This window comes from Rhinolophus sinicus, chromosome 7 (assembly GCF_057876585.1).
Source record: "Rhinolophus sinicus isolate RSI-liver-muscle chromosome 7, RSI-T2T, whole genome shotgun sequence".
In the NCBI taxonomy this organism is placed as follows: Eukaryota; Metazoa; Chordata; class Mammalia; order Chiroptera; family Rhinolophidae; genus Rhinolophus; species Rhinolophus sinicus.
The window spans coordinates 50,440,632-50,459,627 of record NC_142507.1 but is presented as its reverse complement, the minus strand read 5'-3'; the positions used below and the strand labels follow the sequence as shown (position 1 = coordinate 50,459,627).

At 47.2% G+C, this 18,996-nt stretch overlaps 1 protein-coding gene across 50 annotated transcripts in view; it reads right to left on the bottom strand.

The window, feature by feature from the left end:
- Window positions 1-1,810: 1,810 nt before the first annotated feature.
- The window catches only part of PDE4DIP (phosphodiesterase 4D interacting protein), a 176,305-nt gene continuing 159,119 nt past the window's right edge, over window positions 1,811-18,996 (bottom strand). For 17 of the 50 annotated variants that reach the window (XM_019714221.3, XM_019714216.3, XM_074318443.2 and 14 more), the window contains 12 exons: window positions 18,209-18,340; window positions 17,437-17,556; window positions 15,782-15,971; window positions 15,042-15,166; window positions 10,882-11,121; window positions 8,585-8,698; window positions 7,790-8,016; window positions 6,082-6,225; window positions 4,869-5,007; window positions 4,473-4,519; window positions 3,509-3,560; window positions 1,811-2,842 (listed from right to left, as the gene is read on the bottom strand). In XM_019714221.3, coding sequence (XP_019569780.3) covers window positions 2,697-2,842; window positions 3,509-3,560; window positions 4,473-4,519; window positions 4,869-5,007; window positions 6,082-6,225; window positions 7,790-8,016; window positions 8,585-8,698; window positions 10,882-11,121; window positions 15,042-15,166; window positions 15,782-15,971; window positions 17,437-17,556; window positions 18,209-18,340 — 1,676 coding nt within the window. In that variant the 3' untranslated portion in view covers window positions 1,811-2,696. Of the gene's footprint in view, window positions 2,843-3,508; window positions 3,570-4,472; window positions 4,520-4,868; window positions 5,008-6,081; window positions 6,226-7,789; window positions 8,017-8,584; window positions 8,699-10,881; window positions 11,122-15,041; window positions 15,167-15,781; window positions 15,972-17,436; window positions 17,557-18,208; window positions 18,341-18,996 lie in introns of all 50 variants that reach the window. The other 33 variants (XM_074318453.2, XM_074318440.2, XM_019714232.3 and 30 more) reach the window with 6 other exon arrangements.

Sequence of the window (18,996 nt, the reverse complement as noted above, 5' to 3'; positions counted from 1 at the left end):
GAAGATGTAGAAAAGGAGATCAGAATGATGAGATGGGAGAAGGGCTCTACCTGTGGCTGTTGTGAAGATGGAGGAAGGGGACATAAGCCAAGGAATGTAGGTGGCCTCTAACAGCCGTAAAAGGCAAAGAAACAGATCATCCCCGAGAGACCCCAGAAGGTAAGGCAGCCCTTCTGACACCTTCACTTTAGTCCTGTGTGGTCCTTGTCGGACTCCTAACCTACAGAACTGCAAGATAATAAATCTGTCTTCTTTTACGTCACTAAGTTTATGGGAACTTGTTATGACAGCAAGAGAAAGCCTAGGCAAGTGTCTAGCTCATTCACTTTAGCAGCAATAAGATCAGAGGGATATAATCCACAACCATTCTGCAGGTTGTCTGTCTTTGGTTGTCAGATCAAGAGATATTTTTACATGTTTCAAGTTTTAAGTGTTACATTAGGTAGCTACCATTTTTTCCTTTTCTGTTCTTTTCTATAGGACTCTCACCCAATTCTCCCCACAGGCCTCAACATGGTAAATTGGGAGACATTGGTGGTTATACCGCCTGATTTTTTTGTTTTGTTTTTAAGAGTGGGCTCTGTTTTTGTCACATGGAGGGAAAGAATATAATTTGCAAAAAATATTAAGTATTGTGGAATCCTCTCAAAGACATGTTTTTGTTGTTGTTGTTGTGTTTTTTTGCAACAATTTTTAAGACACAGAACTACTTTTTGACATTTCGCAAAGGGTGAACTACAAGAATAGCTTTTAAGTCTTTTCCCCAAGAGTAATTTGTGACTGGCTCCTGATCAGATCTGAGATTCATATGTCATGTGTTGTTGCTTTCATAAACGTTATATACATAAAATGATATTTGAGTTCTCCATTGGTTAGAGACTATACTGTCAATGCCCACCAGCCCTGGCAGCACAGGGACGAGGGAAGAATTACTGGGATGATGGAATAACCACAGGGAAAGAGGTCCTCAAGTTTTGCTACTTTGTCGTTAAGTAATACTTAAGTTTTGCTGATTTTTCATCCATTCTGCTGATTTTGCCAGTGAGTTCCTCTGTGTTGACAGCCAAAGGCACTCATGGAAATACTTCAACAAGCAAGTGAGAAAGCGGATACTGAGAGTCATACCGTCTATTATACTATGAAAGTAACGCTGAAAGTAACAAATGAGTCTGTTGGTGCATCTTTTTGTTACTGTTGGTGGTGGTGGTTGTGGTGACAGTGGTTGAGTTTTTGTTGTTGCTGCTTTAATTTTTTAACTGTTTCTAGGAAATAATTGTGGACTGATAGCTTCATCTTAATTCTGGATGCCAAAGTACTTAACTAAGGACTTTCCCCAAGGAATATTTTAAGATCTTTATGTCAACATTTATCGGATGACTTATACACTTTTCAATGAAAGTTTGTTCTTAATTAAAGTAAAATAAATTTCTAGTTTTGAGTCAATGTTACAGAACAATGTTTTCCAAACAGTGGTCTGCAGCCCAGCTGCCTAAGAATCACCTGGGGTGCTCCAGTGAAAAATGCAGCGTGTAGGGCCCCACACCAACTAAATCTCTTGCAACTGAAGCCCAGGAAGTAGCTTCTATAATCTCCACAGCTGATTCTAAGGCACCTCAAATTTAAGAACCACTCCATATTTTTAGATTGGGGAGTCTTACAAAATAACGAAGAAGGAAAATCTTTTTCTTTTAAACGTAGACTTCCACCATGAGACTATGAGCTTCTCAAACAACAGTTTGTCTTTTCTGTTCTTACACACTCAGCCTAGAGACTGGGGCAGACGTGGGAAACAAAGCAGGCGGAGAAAAACTTTTTATTTCTTTATGCACATTATGCTTTAATAGCCACCAGAAAACTGTTTCATTTTCTCTCACAGACCCTGTCCACCAGTTATGTTGGCTTTCAACATAGTGCTGTAGCAACATATATAAATATGTATCATACATTTATACACACGTACACACATTCTAAAGCACTGTGAAGACACAGACTAGGCTTTTGCACAACTGGGGGCCTCGCACATGCCACCTAAAAAGGATCAGTAGTTTGCTTTACACAAGACTTTCAATGGGCTTGGTCTGGCCATGAGTCCCCACTTCTCTAGAGAGAAGTTACGATGCTAAAATGGGACAGCGTGTTTAGAGTGAGGACAGTACCCATTGGCGATCCTAAAAGAACAAACACAGAAGGTGCTAGGCTAAGCAGGAGATGGTATCTGGGAAGTCACCGCTTTCACTGTGTGGCTTCAAAGAACGCAGGTGCTGCCGTGTAGGCTGCCGTCCAGCCTGACTAGGACCCGGCCGAGCTGGCCCCGGGTCCCATGTGGATCTGTGAGTAATGCTGGCCAAGCCCCAGTGCCCAGCAGGACACCGCTGCTCAGTCGTGTGCTTTTCGACCTGCCGAGAGGCTCCAGTGTTGGGACCACGTGGCCTCCTGCGTGGCAAGCAGGGTCCTGTTTCCCCTGAGCTGACATCTGAGGAGAGCTGCTGAGGTGAGCTGTGCTAGTTCCCGGCCCTGGGGCGGTTAGAAGCAGTGTCACAGGTCCTCTACAAACTACGCGTTTTGCTTCGTGCCGGGCTAGGTGGACCTTTCCAGAAGAGCGGGAAAGGCTCTCTGCCATTCGGCCTGCATGACCAGGCCACTTCTCTGGCTCCTTCTAGATCCTCCAGCGGGTGAGGAGTAGGGCCGAGATCTCCTCAGCAGATAGTTAGCTGCGTGAAAGGGGGGCAGGCCCACCCCTCTTGCTGTTTTAAGGACCTCTGGTGGCTTCGTTTCTTGCATGGCTCCTGGAAGGCAAGGGTCACAAGACTGGAACGCCTGGCAGAGCCCTTAGGGATTTCACCTGAAGACAAAAATAAAACAAAGTAAGCCTCTATTTTCAGGCCCTGCTGGTGCCGGCTGAGGCTGGAGCGACAGCTGAGTGGTGCCAGAAGCCAGGAGCATAAGAAGAGCCTGTTAAGAGGATGAGCTGAGCAGATGCGCCGCAGTCTGGGGGACAACTGGTGCCACCAGGTTAGAGGAAAGCTTCCCCGCGCGTGTGCGAGACCCCTGCTCAAAACCCCTGCACACCAATGGTGGAGTCCGACCACTGGGGACCTGAACGCTCCAATTCACTCGGGAGCAAAATCGTGGCTTTTGTGATCTCTTTTGGGGACAAGAAGGGCTTTGTAGGACACGTGCACATATAGAAACAGCCTATTGTAGGAAGGAGGGGCGATTTTGCAGGGAAGTCCCCCATTAGGTTTATGTCCCATTCACTCGCTGAGAAGGGAAAGGGGCCAGGTCAGCAGCAGGGACCTCAGAGGTCGTCTGGGTCTAGTGCCACCTCTTCTAGACGAGGGGCAGCGGGCTCACAGAGAGTGAGGGGCCAGCCAAAGCCACAGAAGCAGTGGGTGACAAGCCCGGGATTAGAACTCAGGCCTCAGGACGTTTCCAATGGCCGAGAGGAAGCAGAGAGGAAACTTCCAAACTGGGAGAAGCCAGCGGGTACGTGAGGCAGTTGGGTTACCTTTGCTGGGACAGGAATAAGGCTTTACAGAGGCAATCTTGTGAGTGTTCTTCTAAAAAGGCTCAGGAAAGAAAGGAAGCATCAGAGAAAAACAAAAGGGAATTAGCAAAAAAAAAAAAAAAAGAGAGAGAGAGTTCCATCAGGGCCCAACCCATTTTCACATGGTGGGGTCAACATTCTCAGGTACAATTAGGAACTTTCCAAGGAATATGCTCTGTTGCTTATGGCAAAGCTTTAAAATCCAGGTGAAAAGATTTAGTTTCTGATTTTTAAGCCATTTCTAACATCTCAAGGTTTTCTTTAAAGTACTTGCTAGGGAATGTGTCAAATTAAGTGTTTTAAATAAATGTAGAAAATGTCTGCCATATGTATAAACTCTTTCCCTTTAAGTTTCGTTCTTTATTTATTATCAAATTCTCTTGTAGGTCAATAAGACCCAACATTTTTCTTTTGTGGTATTGCTTAACAGAAAAAGGTGTATCAAAAGAAAATTTCTGGTTTTGGCCCAATAGTGTGCAATGAAATCAATTTGTTAGGTTGTGTCTTGTTTATATTTTTTCATAAAGTAGTACAGAAAACACCAGAACACGTGACCGGCCTCAGCACCCCTTTACGGAAAGCAAATTCAGAGGCCGGCTGCCGTGTGTCCTCTGACTTCCGGAATCAACTGAATTGCATTTTTCCAGTGTCCTGACTTAGCAGAAAAGGAGGGATAATTGGAGTAAAGACGGGAGATGATGGCATGTGAGAGTGAGCTGAGATGTTGGGGAGGGAGCGACTTTTGAGGGGTGAAGCTGAGGGAAGGAGAAGGATGCTTCTGGAGGACCTGTGCTCCTACGAGTAGAGCAGAAACTTGTCTTCTGGGAGGTCAGAGCAGGTGAAGATCACCTGTAGACTCTGATGACAGATGGTGACGTGTCTGGGGTGGGATGTGTGGCTCTGACTGGTGCAGTGGTCTCCTTACCTCCAAATTAGTCCTTGCCTTCTTCAAAACATCATGTGTCCTCGTCACTGAAACCACAAAACAGCCCAACAGGCAGAAGTTACCAGCTGGGCCCACACTTGCCTTGGGTGTGTGTTCCCAAGTGTATCTTTCTGGCCAGTCAGCCCGGGGTCTCCTGCTGCCCGCCCATGTCCCCTCCCTCTGCATTCATGACAACTGATGGCACAGGGGGCCCGGGGACATCACATTAGTCTCCACACCCCCCCCCCCCCGTCCCTAGCCTCCCCCCTGGGACGTCACATCAGTCTCCCCCCGCCCCTAGCCTCTCTGGTCACACTGTCCATCCGCAGCACAGGTGGGGAGTCGGGGACCCCCCTCCCACCCCCCATATCTTCTCTCTGGCTTGGGGGCACCCACACTGGCTGAAGATGAACTGCTCCATGCACTCCTTCTGCTGGTTGGCGGTCTTCAGACGCTCAGCTGTGCTCTGAAGGAGGCGGTCCTGTTTGGAGAGTTTGGTTCTCAGTTCCAAGAGTTCCCTCTTCACGGACTCTCCCTGGGGAAGAGGAACAGACCCTTGGCCAACGGTAGAAGGCCTACAGCGCCCTGTGCTTTGTGGCTCTTTAGAATCCACAATCGGATTCTACAGGCTTCTCAGCTATTTCTGGACTGGATTTCCTCCACAAAAGCCTCGAAAATCCTCTGGCTGCTGACGGCTTCGGAGGCCTTGGGGTAGGGACACTAAGAACCCAGAAGCCCCCATGCGGATCGCACCGGCCCACAGCCCTGGTGCTGAGGAGAACCTGACTCCAGGCCGGGACTGAGCCTCCCGGCTGTGGGGTGGAGCTCAGTCAGCATGACAAGGAGACTTGGCTGGGAACGCTACGCCTGGGGACACAGCGCTGGCCTGAGACAGCTGCAACTCTGTTCAGTACTTGTGCTGACCTCAAGACTGACCTCAAGACAGCGAAGCAGCCCCTCCCTCGGCATTAGCACAGGTGGGGCCCACAAGGTGTCAGTGGTATCATCTGGAGTTAGAAGCCCTGGGAGGGGCGTCTGAGACCTGCCCATCCAAGGTGCCACCAGCCAGAGAGAGCAGGCCTGAGACCTGAGAGCACCTGGGGCTGGCTGATTCTCCCCAGGCCTGACGGAGAGATGCAGATTTAAGTGATTTGCTGGGATTCCCGTGGGTGGCTAGAAGAGTCATTGTCTCATGGTGACATTCTGTGACCCTGTTTGACCTTGTGGACCTGGGGTGTGGGTGTGGGTGTGGGTGTGGGTGTGGGGGCCGGTGCTGATGCTTTAACACATGCCTGAAAGTTCAGCTCAGGCCAACTTCAGAAAGTGGAACTTTATGGGTTACTGGGGTTCTCATGTGTCTGCCTTATCCATACCCTTCCCTTTCCTCCTGGATCTCTCATCCTGGGGGGAGGGCAGCAGGAGGAGAAGGGATGTAGTCAGAACTTCACTGACAGCGGCCACCATGGGTGAGAGGTCTCCCCCAGGGAGACTCCTCTAAGGTCCCATCTGTCACAACTAACCATCGGGCTCCTGACCTTCAGGATCTGCGGGGCTGAGGAGGCAGAATGGTAACTGGGGGCAGAGCCAGTAAAGGACGCTGGCCTCCTACCGCTTTGCTAGGCGGCGCGGGGCCGCTGGAGCTCGGCAAGGCCGCTCGCCAGAACATGGAGAGGAGGGAGGCCGACTCCTCCAGTGCGTGGTGCAGGGCGCTGGCACTGGTCCGGAGCTCGCGGACGCCTTCACTGCCTGGCACCTGGGGACAGGGGAGACGGCCATGGACGTCACCGGCACTGCAGGACCACTTTTATTTCCAGCACAGGGCTCAAGCCTCCTCTGTGAGTGAGGCACAGACACCGGCCTGCTTGCACCTGTGAACCCCTTTTCTAACCTGGAAGCCCATCATCTCCGACCTCAGAGGTGACCTCCCACCTGTAAGAATTCACTTGACTCCAGCTTCCCCCACGATTTCTTTAAGCTTCTAGTCCTGCTCCAAGCCCTAGGGTCCTGAAGGGGAGCAAAATAAGCCACTTTGGCATTTTGATGAATTTGAATTAAAGTGACTTAAGAGAGAGCAAGTGCAAGAAAGACTCTGACCCTCCTTTGTTACCATTAAAGCAGGAAATAACCCTCCCATGTGCAGGGTGCCCCCTGGACCAGGAGGTCTGGCAGAGAGAGAGAGAAATTCAGGACCAAGAAGCCTACATAAACAAACTTTGTTACTTCTTCACTACCCCAAACCCAAGGCCTTTTATTTTCTCAATCCATCACAAATTTAGTGTTTCTTTGTCTAAAAAACATAGAAGCTGCCTGCTTTGGTCACTTCTTGGAACCTCATATCTTTGGGGCTCCCATATGAAATCAAATCTCTTTTTCTCTTGTTAATCTGTCTTATGCCAACTAATTGTTAGGCCAGCCAAAGAATCTAGAAGGGAAGAGTTTTCCTCCGTAATTTTTTCATTGGCACCCCCTGCCCCCCCCTAAATCACACCTTAGGCTCCACCTGGGAGGAACCATTTGTAGTTCCAGGGACTGAGGTGCCGCTCCCTGTCCCTCGAGTGTCCTCCTCCACCCAGAGAAGCTGCACGTCCCCCTGTGGTGTCTGCTAGGAACCTGTTTCTTTCCTTGTCTGGGATGATGGCTGCTTCTGCATTCATGCCCGCACACCCAGAGAACAATTCCTAACACATTTACTCGGATGTGTGTCTTCCTCTCGAGTGTGGGGGCTCCTGGGGACAAGGCTGTCCCTATGTGTCCATGCATCCCCAGTGGCTCAGACAGCACAGCAGCTGGAACCTGGTCTCTCAATGGCAAAGCACTTGGAGAAGGCTAGTCGCCGCTGTCCTCCCTGCTCTGTCCAAATGGGGAAATCCCATGGCTGCCAGGCCTCACACCCCTTCCACACATGTGGCCCGTATGGGTGTTAATTCTCAATTTTGAGCCATTTGATTGAGTTTATTCTGCCCACGATGGGAGTGCCAGCAGGACTGTACCAGATAATAAGCTACCAAAGGGTGCTTGGCACAATGCCACATGGATGTTGACACTTAAATACTCTACTGATGAGGATGATGACACTGCATAGACTTTTCTGTGGTTCTGAGGGGAAGTAGCAAGTCAGCTACGTCTGAAACAGAGAAGAGTTTATAGTGAAAATAGGAGCTGGAGAAGAAAGAGAAAGGCCTGACTGAGTGTAAATGGAAGACGTATTCTCAGCTGCTGGGATATGTACAGCATGAAAGTAAATAGTAGGAGAAGGAGCTGAAATCAGAAGAAAGGGCAGAAGGGAAAGGTGCACCTAAGAACGATGATGTGATTACCTCTGTGCCCTGAGCTTCAAGGCCAGGGATGCTGCCGGTGAATCTCGCGAGAGACACTATCTTTTTGACCAGCAGTTGGCCCTCCCCAATCTGCTGACTTAGGGCGCTGTAGTCATCAATATGGCCGATGACATGGCGGCCGTACTTATTGGCAAAGGAGCCATCGGTAGCATCGCCCTCCAGCTTGGGTGGGTTCTTCCTTTCTGGAGCAGCATCCAAACCCAGCTCTGAAAAGTAGAACCACAGCAAAACAGAATCCACTGTTACTCATAATCATATCTTCAATCCAAAAGAGACATCAAAGAGTAAAAGAGGCCAGGAACAAGAAAGGTGGTCTTGGAAAGCACAAACGTGGAATGAAGTCCATCGACATTTTGGGTTCTACATTTTTATAATCTTTCTTACATTATCTCATAATGATAAAATTTCCAGGAGGCAAATTTTGTCCTTATTGACAAATAAAATATTCAGGACAAATATTATTAAACATTTTTTTTTTTTAATTTCTGGGCTGAGAAGACACAGACAAGAAAATTAAGCTGGATGCAGAGAGCACTTTGAAGAAGGGAGAGGTTTACAGTGCAATGAAGCGACAAAGAGCAAAAGGAAAACCACAGAAGGAAGAATGAGTATAAGAAAAGCTGCCACAGAAGGTGCAATGAGTAGGGATAAAGGCCTTGGGACATGCAGAGAAAAATCTCTAAATTCAGATAATGTGTATAGAGAGAACCAAAGGTTGCTTGCATCAATACGTTTCCATCACCAGTCCCTGAGTCCTTTAGTTGCCATATTTACCAGCTGTCTTATTGAAGATGGCCGTCTCTGAGCCAGGAGTAGTGGAAGAAGAGCTGGGGAAAACCAGAGCTGGATTCATGCCAACATCCCGAACTGGAGGGGAGGCAACAGAATCTAGGGAGTATAAAGACAAGAACAATGTTGAGGACCCTTGGAACACACTGCACACCAAGCACTTGCACAGCTGAGTCTTGACCATCGGAGATCTAAGGCAGCATGACTTATTCTGTACCATGATCAAAAGCAACAGCAAAATGCATCACTTGGTTTGGAACAAGAAGGTGTTCCTTTCATCAAAGGATGTTCCATGAGAAAGCAACTTCTAGTTTAAAAAATCATTAGGTATAGTTTTATAACCCCGGTTTTTAACATAATTTTCTATGTAGTGTCTAATACAATGCCTTGCAACTAAATATATGTAGTATGCATGTTAAACACATTGAATCAAGGAATAAACAGATTTATGGGTCGTTAAACTCAGCATTCTAGTCACCTTTGTGATGAGAAGTTAGTACTGGGAAAAAAATGTAGTCGTATGAGAAGAACAGGAGACAGAGCCTTGGTGGGTTAGAGATGCCCTGTTAGAGACCAGGAAGCAGTCCTACAGTGGAGGAATTGGGACATGTCACAAAGAAGACAGAAATGGTGCTGCTTAGGCAACCATGGCCTGGAGCCTGCTTTCCAGCTCAGGTGTCTGTGGTGGGTGAGGAGAAGCACACTGACTGAGCCAGTGGCGCTGAGTCCTGGCTGGTGCTGCGGGCAGGCAGCGAGGGGGGAAGCCTGGTTATAGGGAGGAGACACAACCAGACATCACAACCATTGTGGAAGCTGAGGAGGGTGCAGCATCCACCTAACACAGACTGAGCAGTTTCTACTGCCAGGCCCTACCCTCGGCAGTCCACATATGCTTTGTTATTGAATGGCCATGACAGCATGATCAGGGGAGTAACACCTTCATTTGACAGATGAGGTCATTGTCCGATCAATGGAAATCTAGCAGAACCAAGAAAAAAACGAGGATGACCCTGCCTCAGGAAAAGCAGGCACGAAAATTTGAAAGCTCAGTTTTAGATAATCCTGAGCAGAAGTGGGTTCTGATTAGAATAAAATTGAAGATATGGCTATGGAAGTGAGTGGAGATTAATTAAATGGTGTATCAAATGGAAAGAAAGAAGAGGAAGTAGAGAGGAATGTGCCAAGAGACCAAGGTGTGGGGACAATATTAACATTCATATTAAAACTATGGGAAGTAAGATTGATGAAGGATATTGAGAAGAGAGGGAGAGAACTGGTTAAACATTTTGATCTGCAGAAGCGGGCAAGGGAACAGGGTCAGAAGTAGAGGATGGACACCTGGAATAAACATGGCCGCCAGGCACCTGGAATAAACATGGCCGCCAGGCACCTGGAATAAACATGGCCGCCAGGCACCTGGAATAAACATGGCCGCCAGGCACCTGGAATAAACATGGCCGCCAGGCACCTGGAATAAACATGGCCGCCAGGCACCTGGAATAAACATGGCCGCCAGGCACCTGGAATAAACATGGCCGCCAGGCACCTGGAATAAACATGGCTGCCATCTACTATTTTCCCACAGCCCAGATTTCCTTAGGGACAGGAACATTTTGCAACACAGCTGAGTTCCCCACAGGTGAGGGAAAGGGAAGCCAGGCTAGAGAGTTTGGGAAGGCCAGCAATCCCGAGACAGTATGGTGAGGTGGAAGAAACAGAGACTAGGAAACCTCTGGTTCAAATCCTGGGTTGGTCTCTCCGCTCCTGTAAGCCTTAGCATGTCAGCTAAGGTCTCAATGCCTAAGTTGTCTCATGTGAAATACAGAGAGAGTAAAACCTGCCCTGCCTCAGATGAAATTATTTGAAAAATTGTTTGAAAAGTTGTGGTAAATTTTAAAACACTCCACACATACAAGGAATAGATTCTAACATACATAGATGTTAAGCGTTGAGTGTTTCTTATTGTGTCAGGCACTTGTAAATTATTTCATTTAATGCTCCAAATAACCATACAAGCTAGATATTACTGTCATCCACATCTTCAAAATGAGGAAACTAAGGCTTAAATATCTGAGGAGGTTAAACAGCTTGCCCAAGGCAAACCACCTGTAAGCAGCAGGTCTGACCCAGATCCCAGCTCTCACCAGGCACTGTACTGGAGTACCTCCCATTTCGCCCTGACCTTAAGGAGCATGGAACACGCAAGATTGTCCCTTCCACCACAAACATCCTGGTGACCTCCCTGCTGGCTGAGGGCTCCCTGATGCCCGTTTCCTTCCTACCTTGGAAGAGCGGCTGCTTGTTACCAGGGTCAGAGTCGGCTGGGAAGCTGTGGCTAATGGAGGAGGGGCTGAGGTTGGCTTTGCCGGCACCACCATCCAACTGCTGCTCCAGCTGCAGTCGCAGACTGTTGTTCACCTGGATGCTCTGCTCCAGCTGCCCTCTCAAAGCTTGGATCTCTGTCACCAGGTGGCTCAAGTCACTGCTCAAAGGGACCGGGTGACAGGCATCCCAGGTGGAAGCTGAAAGAAGAGAGAGGAGGGGTTGGTCACACTGAGCCAAAGTATTTCTAAGCATTTGTCAGAATGCTCCTCTGTGACGGTCCTTGCTGCTAAGGACCCCACTGTCATCTCAGAGTCCCAGGCAACATGTCTGTGTGAAGCCTGGCACACACTCCAGTCTGGAATTTTCGCGAGGCTCAAAATTACCCATGTACATCTAGTGGGCATTTGATTGGCAGATGAGGTCAAGTCTATGATTTCATCTCTGTATCTTCATCTTCATCCTGCAGGGTAGAGAGCAGGGTCTCCCAAGACTGGAGGTCAGCATTGAACTACCATTGAACTAGGGAAGGGACTGAGGGAGGAGGACATTTGATAACCTCCACACTCAGGAGAGAAGGAGGAAGGCATCAGGCCTTTTGGTAGCATGTAAGAATGGAAATCGGACACCACAGACCAGGGATCCTAACTGAATTTTTTATCTTCTCCATGATTTTTTTTTTTTTACCTCCATTCACCACACATAGTCTCTTTCTACCTACTGGCGTTGAAGAGATATAAGAAATCATCTTTAAGACCACAATTGCTTATCTGAAAACTTTGAAGCCAAATATCTTTCAAAAGGTAGAATTTGTTGTGGTTTTTAGCAAGGCAACAGGATGCATGTATCATATACACCGTATTATATGCACAGCCAGTTGCATCTGGGCCACAGGCCTTGATTAAACACATTAGCATTTCTGCAATGAGTTATGTGAACAGTCTCACTAAATGGGATAGATGAAGACTATGGATACCCTTCTGTCAGTTCATTAGGCTTTGTCACCAAATGAGCATATGAAAAAGATTTCATTTCAGAGCTCTTATTGGGTTACAGAATTAAGAACAAGGGATTTATGGGGCTCTAGTGGTAGTAGCTTTGAAATGAATCCTAAAAGACCCATAAAAAGGGAGAAAGGCATGAAAGGGGAGGCAGTTAACGATGAAGTATTAACCCCAAAGTTCCATAATGCACCTCCCTCTCTTTCCCTGGATCCAAACTCTTATGATATTTTGCTTATTCAAAAAAATGTCTTTCACCTCTCTATTCCCCTTTTCTTCCCAATAGCACCTTGTATTAGACTCTCATTATTTAATACCCAGAATATCACTAGAGTCATTCTGTAGGTGTACCCTACTCTGCCAGCCTCAGTATGTGCCACCAATCTGACCATCTTAAAACTCTGTTTCCATCATGCACCTATTTTACTTGGAAAAATCAAACTCATTTTCCATTGCTTACTTTAGAGAATGTAAACTTCCATCCTACCTTGTAGGCCTTCCATATAGTTGAAAGGAAATTCTCCTTTCAACACTCCCCCTGGCTTTGGACATAAGTATTCTCTCAGCCTGCTGTGCCCCCTGTATTTCTTCAAGTTTCAGCAAATTAGGAAACTCAATCAGGTTTGATGAAAATTCAAATTTGGCTGAACAGTGAAAATTCTTAATATTATAAGCCATAATGCTTACAGAGTTTTAAAACATATAATCAAGAAAAAATAAGGTTGAAAAATCTCAGGGAGTCAATATCCCATCCAAAGCAAGAACTGCTTCTATGGGATTCTTGACAAAGCATCCCTTTATGTTTAAATAGGGGTTGGATGGGGAGATCACTCCTCACAAACCAGCCATTCCATCACGAGAAGGCTCTAGTGGTAAGGAAAGAGGTAATTATGCAGATCCAAATTCCACGGCCCTTCACCCTTTGGCCCTTGTTCAGCCTTCTGAAGGGACACACAACACATCAGCTTTTCTTCACCTGACAGTTCTTCAAATATTTGAAGCCAGTTCTCATTTTCTCATGGTCTTTTCTAAACCAAAAAATTTTTAGTTTCTTCAACCCGTTCCAGATTTCTGGTCCCTTGGCCTTGTGTTCCAGGTCTTCGTTCTGTTCCTTAGTTTGTTCATGTCCCTTTTACAAGACGGTGCTCCGCAATCTAACAGTATTTCTGACATGGGTCACCATATGGACACTGCACTTACACTACTGTGGTCCCAGGTTGAGTTGGCTTTTCTAGTACCGTTGGGCTACAACTTCCCTGTGTAAATGTGTTTCTACCTAACACCCCCAGCCTTAAGCCCCTGAGTGGCTACAGAGCCAGGCCTCCCATCCTGTACTTCTACCGCTCATATTTTTAATCAAGCTCAGGATTTTTTTAAAATCTTTGATAAATTTCATTTTATTGACATCAGCCTCTGTTCTAGACTGATTGCATTTAACTTTATATTTAAAATACCCTCCCCTAATGTAATCAATAATGTAAAGATTTTGTAGGGTATCCGATGGACACTTGTCTCATTAGGGAGACCACCTCAGGGATGATGTAGATGCCTGATCACTGCACTGTACACCTGAAGCTGAACAATCATGAATGTCAACTACAAGTTTATATATATATATATATATATATATATATATATATATATATATATATATATATATTTACAAGAAGCGGAGTACAGCATTAGGAATAGAGACATTGGAAATGTAATAGCTGTGTGCGATGTCAGAGGGCTAGTGGATGGGGGGAGGGGGTTATCACTATGTGAGGGATATAAATGATAAATGTCTAACTATTACATTGTTTTGTACACCTGAAACTAATAAAAAAATAAAAAAAATAAAAAAATAAAAAATAAAATACCCTCCCCTATTTGAAGAAGAATGAGGAAATATAACAAAATTCTCAAATACTCAATTATTATTTCAGCAGGTAGCCAAATTCCTTAATAAAAAAGTTTAAAATTTAAATCCAGGCTTGAAATATAGATCCTATGAGTAGTGCATCTGTAACTTTTGTGTTTTGGGCATATTTTAATTTTCTCACAGAGGAAAGGATCAGGGTGGGAACAGGTTGCCTGCTATACTGGCTGCACGGGTGGTCAGTGTGTATCACTCACAATATTCAAGACCTTTTCAAATGATGATACCATCAAGACAGTTCTTTGTATTTAAAAAAAAAAAAAATTGTAAAATGGTATGGCCACTATGGAAAACAGTATGGAATTTCCTCAAAAAAATTAAGAATAGAGCTACCATATGACCCAGCCATTCCTCTCCTGGGTATCTACCCAAAAATCTGAAAAGAGTTATCCGTGAAGATATATGTACCCCTATGTTCACTGCAGCATTTTTCACGGTGACCAAGACATGGAAACAACCGAAACGTTCTTCAACAGATTATTGGGTGAAAAAGATGTGGCACATATATACAATGGAATATTACTCAGCTATAAGAAAAGGTTAAATACTGCCATTTGTAACAACATGGATGTATCTTGAGATTATTATGCCAAGCGAAATAAGTCAGACAGAAAAAGTCAAGAACCATATGATTTCACTCATATGTGGGGTATAAAACTGAAAACAACAAATGAACAAGACAAACAAAAACCTCATAGACACAGGCAACAGTTTAGTGGTTAACAGAAGGTAAGGGCAGCGGGGAAGTAGGAGAGGGTAAGGTGGGTCAAACATATGGTGATAAAAGGAGAACTGACTCTGGGTAGTGAACACACAATGCAGTCTACAGATGATGTATTACAGAATTGTACACTTGAAAACTATATAATTTTATTAACCAATGTCACCCCAATACATTTAATAAAATTAAAAAAAAAAAAACATTGCATAATCCGGACTTTGATTAACTTGTTTCTGGCCACCTAGGTGGGTGAAGTTTGACTTTTTAAAGGAAATCTGGGCTGGATCTTGCTCATGCCACCTACCTCTGGGCTTTGTGTATGAGCTCCCCTCTTTTTACTGGGTGACCCAGGCCTGGCTGGAGGTTGTTCTGAGAACTCTAGCTTTTCCAGATCTCCACAACTCCAAGGGAGAGACCTCACAGGGAGCCTCAGCAAGGGCAGGAAGCTCATGGCGAGGGGAGGAGGGGGACACGTACCTTTCAGTCCCTTCTTGGAATCGCCATAAAGTGCCTCGTAGATCTGGAGCTCCGACTGGAGGGACTGGAAGAGCTGCTGCTTCTCGTCACACTGTTGCTGCAGGAGGGCCAGCTTCTGCTGCAGCCTGCCAGGGGAGAGGAGGACCTGCTGAGCTGATGGGGCCCCTTGGCCACACCAGGGCAATTATAATAGCTGTGAGCCAACCTGTGCATCACAAAGTTGCAGCCCTAGCTGTCAACTCAGGGGTCATGGAGACCATGGCTCTGATTTAATAGCTGTGGAAACAGAGGCTCAGACAGGTACAGTAGCCTTGCTTGGAGTCCTGTCATGAGCGACATTAGCTAGGACACATCAGCAGAGTACTCTTACCGCCCCTTCAGTGCTCTTTTCATGTTGACAAGCAGTTTTAGGGTTTATGCTGGGGACTAGCGTCATGACTGGTGTAGAAGCTTCCTGGGCTATGGTGACACTAATGGCCTAAAACTAACTGAAAGCACAAGAGTGTTCTTTTTCCGGGATCTGATATGCTGAACCTTGGATAACAGGGTTTTCCTTCTCAACTTTGGTGTGAGAAAGGCATTCCCAGAGAAGTTCTGCCTTCTGGCTCAAAGTCACCCATAAATCAGGAAGAGCAGAGGGGAAACTGAGGTTGTCGAAAAGGGCCATTAGCCGTCTTGCCAATATCCCTTGTTCTGAATCTGAAAGGAAGCCCCTTCCTCATCAGTGGGCTCCCGCTGACCTGGAGTCTTTTTCCTGGAGGGACAGTCGTTCTTCTTGGAAATGCAAGATCTCCTGCTGCTTCTCCTTCAAGTCTGCCAAGAGCTGCCGCCGGTCTACCTTCTGGCCCTCCAGCTCCATTTCCAGCTCTTGAAGCCGGGATCGCGAGGTCAGCAGAGCCTCCCTCAGGCACTCCGTTTCCTGGGAGTGCTCTGGTGAGCAGAACACAGGAGTATTCAGATGTGGAGTGAAAGGGCAGCAGAAAGATGAGCGCATCATCCTGACAAATGGAACTAAGTCACAAGGCAGGCCAGCTTGTACAGCAGCTGGCCGGGGAGGCACAGAGTGCGTCTGGCTCGCTCTATCCACTCACCCTGGGGGCTGGGGGGCCTCTATCTTTGCATTGCCCTTGATCTTCTGATTTAATAAGGCCTACCATGCTCTTAGAGAAAACACTCTGGTTTCTAATGCTTACCATTATCTAAGTGCTCACAACCCTCTGAGCAATAATCCATTCTCGAATTTTGTCAAAGATTGACATCAAGATTTCCTGTCTCCAGTTTTTAGTTTATATTATTATCATCATTTTGAAAATGGGGACATCTGTTCTTTTCTGAGCTTGCGGCATCTCTCTGACCTTCAGAATTTTTAAAAGATTATTGACAGGGACTCTGAGAATAAGACTGCAGGTGCTGTCAGGCCTCTGGGGGTGGAATTCACCTGGGCCTAGCAAATTGTATTCATTTAAATCTCTTACGATCTTCTCACCCATGAGGTCTAGTCTAGTCTTTCCAGGCATGCAATGGCAGTTTAGTAGTTCTACCTTCTCTCTTATCTATTAACGTTTGTTATCTTCCCCAAGCAGTGAGTTTTCCTCTCACATCTTCTTGGTAATTTGGAAAAATCCGTTGATGTCTTTTTCCTTTTCCACAAGCAGTTTTTCATTCTGGGCATAATACTTCTGGACACTATTCTTAGTCTTTTATGGCTATTCAATAAGTATTTGTAAATCAAAATAATCTGTTACTGATAATATATTGATTTGACCAAGTCAATTAACACCAAGGTCAGCTGCACCCCAGGCCACACAGGAAATGATTCCCACCCGTGGATGCCCAGTGGATGGAGCTGGGAAAGCTCTGGAGGACGTTTTGCTCACACCTCCAGAGAGAGTCATGAGAATTACTGAGCAGGGAAGAGCCATGAGTGTCTGAGAGAAAGGAGGTGGTGAGGAGTTATGGGGATGGCAGCTCAGTACGGGAAGGACACGGAGAGCTGCAGCAACGTCTGGAGAAACTTGAGAGGGTAGAAAGCACTCATGTTTCCTCCTTTCCGGGTTCCAAATCAGCTGTGAATTGCAGGGAGGTAGAACAGATGCCTGATGGTATCCAGTTGGATAGCTAATAACTGCATATGGGCAGGCGGGTTTCGTACGGAAGTGGTGGATTTCCTCGAGCTCTGCGACCCTGGAACCGAGGAGCCAGAGCATTGGTCTATAGTTGGGGCCTCTCACGAAGTAGCCCTTTCTAGACTGAGAACACCTATGGGAATTTGGGGTGGATCTGGGTAGCTCTGTTATTTCCACCTCCTCTCTTTGCTTCTCCAATTGGTGATTGGTATGGCCAGGGAAAAGGGGGACCCGAGAGTGACCACAGTTTGTGGCTTTTGACCACCCACCTCTGGACATGTGACTCAGCTGAGACTGAAGGCTCCGGTTTTCTTCCTTAAGGACTCTGTTCTCGTTGTATAGCTGAGGTGTGGACTCCAGGCCTTGACCATAGAAGGTAGAGGTGGGTCCTGTCTCGGAAAGTACAAGCAGGCGAGTTAGCATTTGGGTAACGGGTCCTTTCAAAAGTTGCCCCTTGTGTATCTTCAAAGATCCTGTCTCAACCCCGCCGAAAACCCCAAGGACTCGAGTCCTGGGCCTCCAGCCTGGTTTGCGTGTGCCTCCTCAGTGGGCTTCCTGCACACATTATCACGTGCCCTGACTGCAGTCCCTAAACAGCTGCCGCTGTGCTGTGGGCAGGACAGGGTGTGTGGAAGGGACAGCTTCCAAGTGACAGCAGCCTGGGAGGAGAGTGTGGTGGAAAAGGCCACCTTGGTAAGTGGCTGGGGGAGGGTCCCCGCAGACCGGGCTCTACCACTTGCTAACCACCGGATACGGGCACAGAGGAGTCAGCGGGCAGTATGTAAGCCCATTACGGAAAGGATGAGACTGTGGGGACGGACCCCATTAGTCCTGCTGGGAGGAAAGTTCCTCTCTGGGCTCTGATACATCCACCAAGTGAGGATAACAGCACCTGCTCACCGGCCCTGCTGGGCTGTTTGCAAGGAGCAAGGGGAGTAAAGCACACCCCAGCACTGTGAAAGCTGCCGGGCTCTGCCAAGTCCCTCCCTTCAGAAGCACCCTAGTCACGACCAGAAATAGAAAGCCTGGGGCCTGTCCTACCGCTCCCGCGGGCAGTGGAGCTGAGCCGGTGTTCCAGCTGCTCCCGCAGACGGTCGTTGATGCAGATGGACTCCTCCAGGCGCTGGCGCAGGTTCCGGATTTCACCAAGATGCTCTTCCAGCAGGTCAGCCCCTGCAGCCAGCCCGCCGGGACAGGAGAGAGGTGGGATGGAGAATCCTGTTCACTAGTGGGGCCCACGTGGCCTCTCAGCGAGATCCCCCAACATCACCATCCTTCTGCCAACTGTGTCCTCTCCCACGGGCACCCAGGAACACAGGGCACTTCATTAAAAGGGTAAATTGGCTTTCAAACACAGGACAGCCCGGTGCTCACTCAGCAGCCCCGTGGGCTTCCTCCCGTACAGGGCTGCGTGTAAGGGAGTTTTAGTGCAAGTGTATGGTCACCGGTGTGACTGGCTAAGGGAGTTCCACATGGTTTAGCGAAATAACTGAAGGCAGCGGGCAGGGCCTGTCTAGTATCTGAAAGGTGTGGCTACCTCCAGAGTGCGACTCTGAGTGACAGAGAAGACTTCACTCTACCCTGATACCTCTCCTCTGACTGATACTTGACTGAACATTCTTTACCGAGGGACAAAGCCCTTCCTCCACCCTTAGAGAGAAGGCCCCAGTAAAAGTACATGAACGTAAACTCATCCTGTCTGGTTAATGAATGGTCCTGAATGCTGCCCTCAAATCACCTTTAGTATGGAAGAAAGGAAGGGAGGGAGGGAGGAAGAAAGGAAAAAAGGGAGGGAGGGAGGGTGGTAAAGAAGGGAGAAAGGAAGGAAG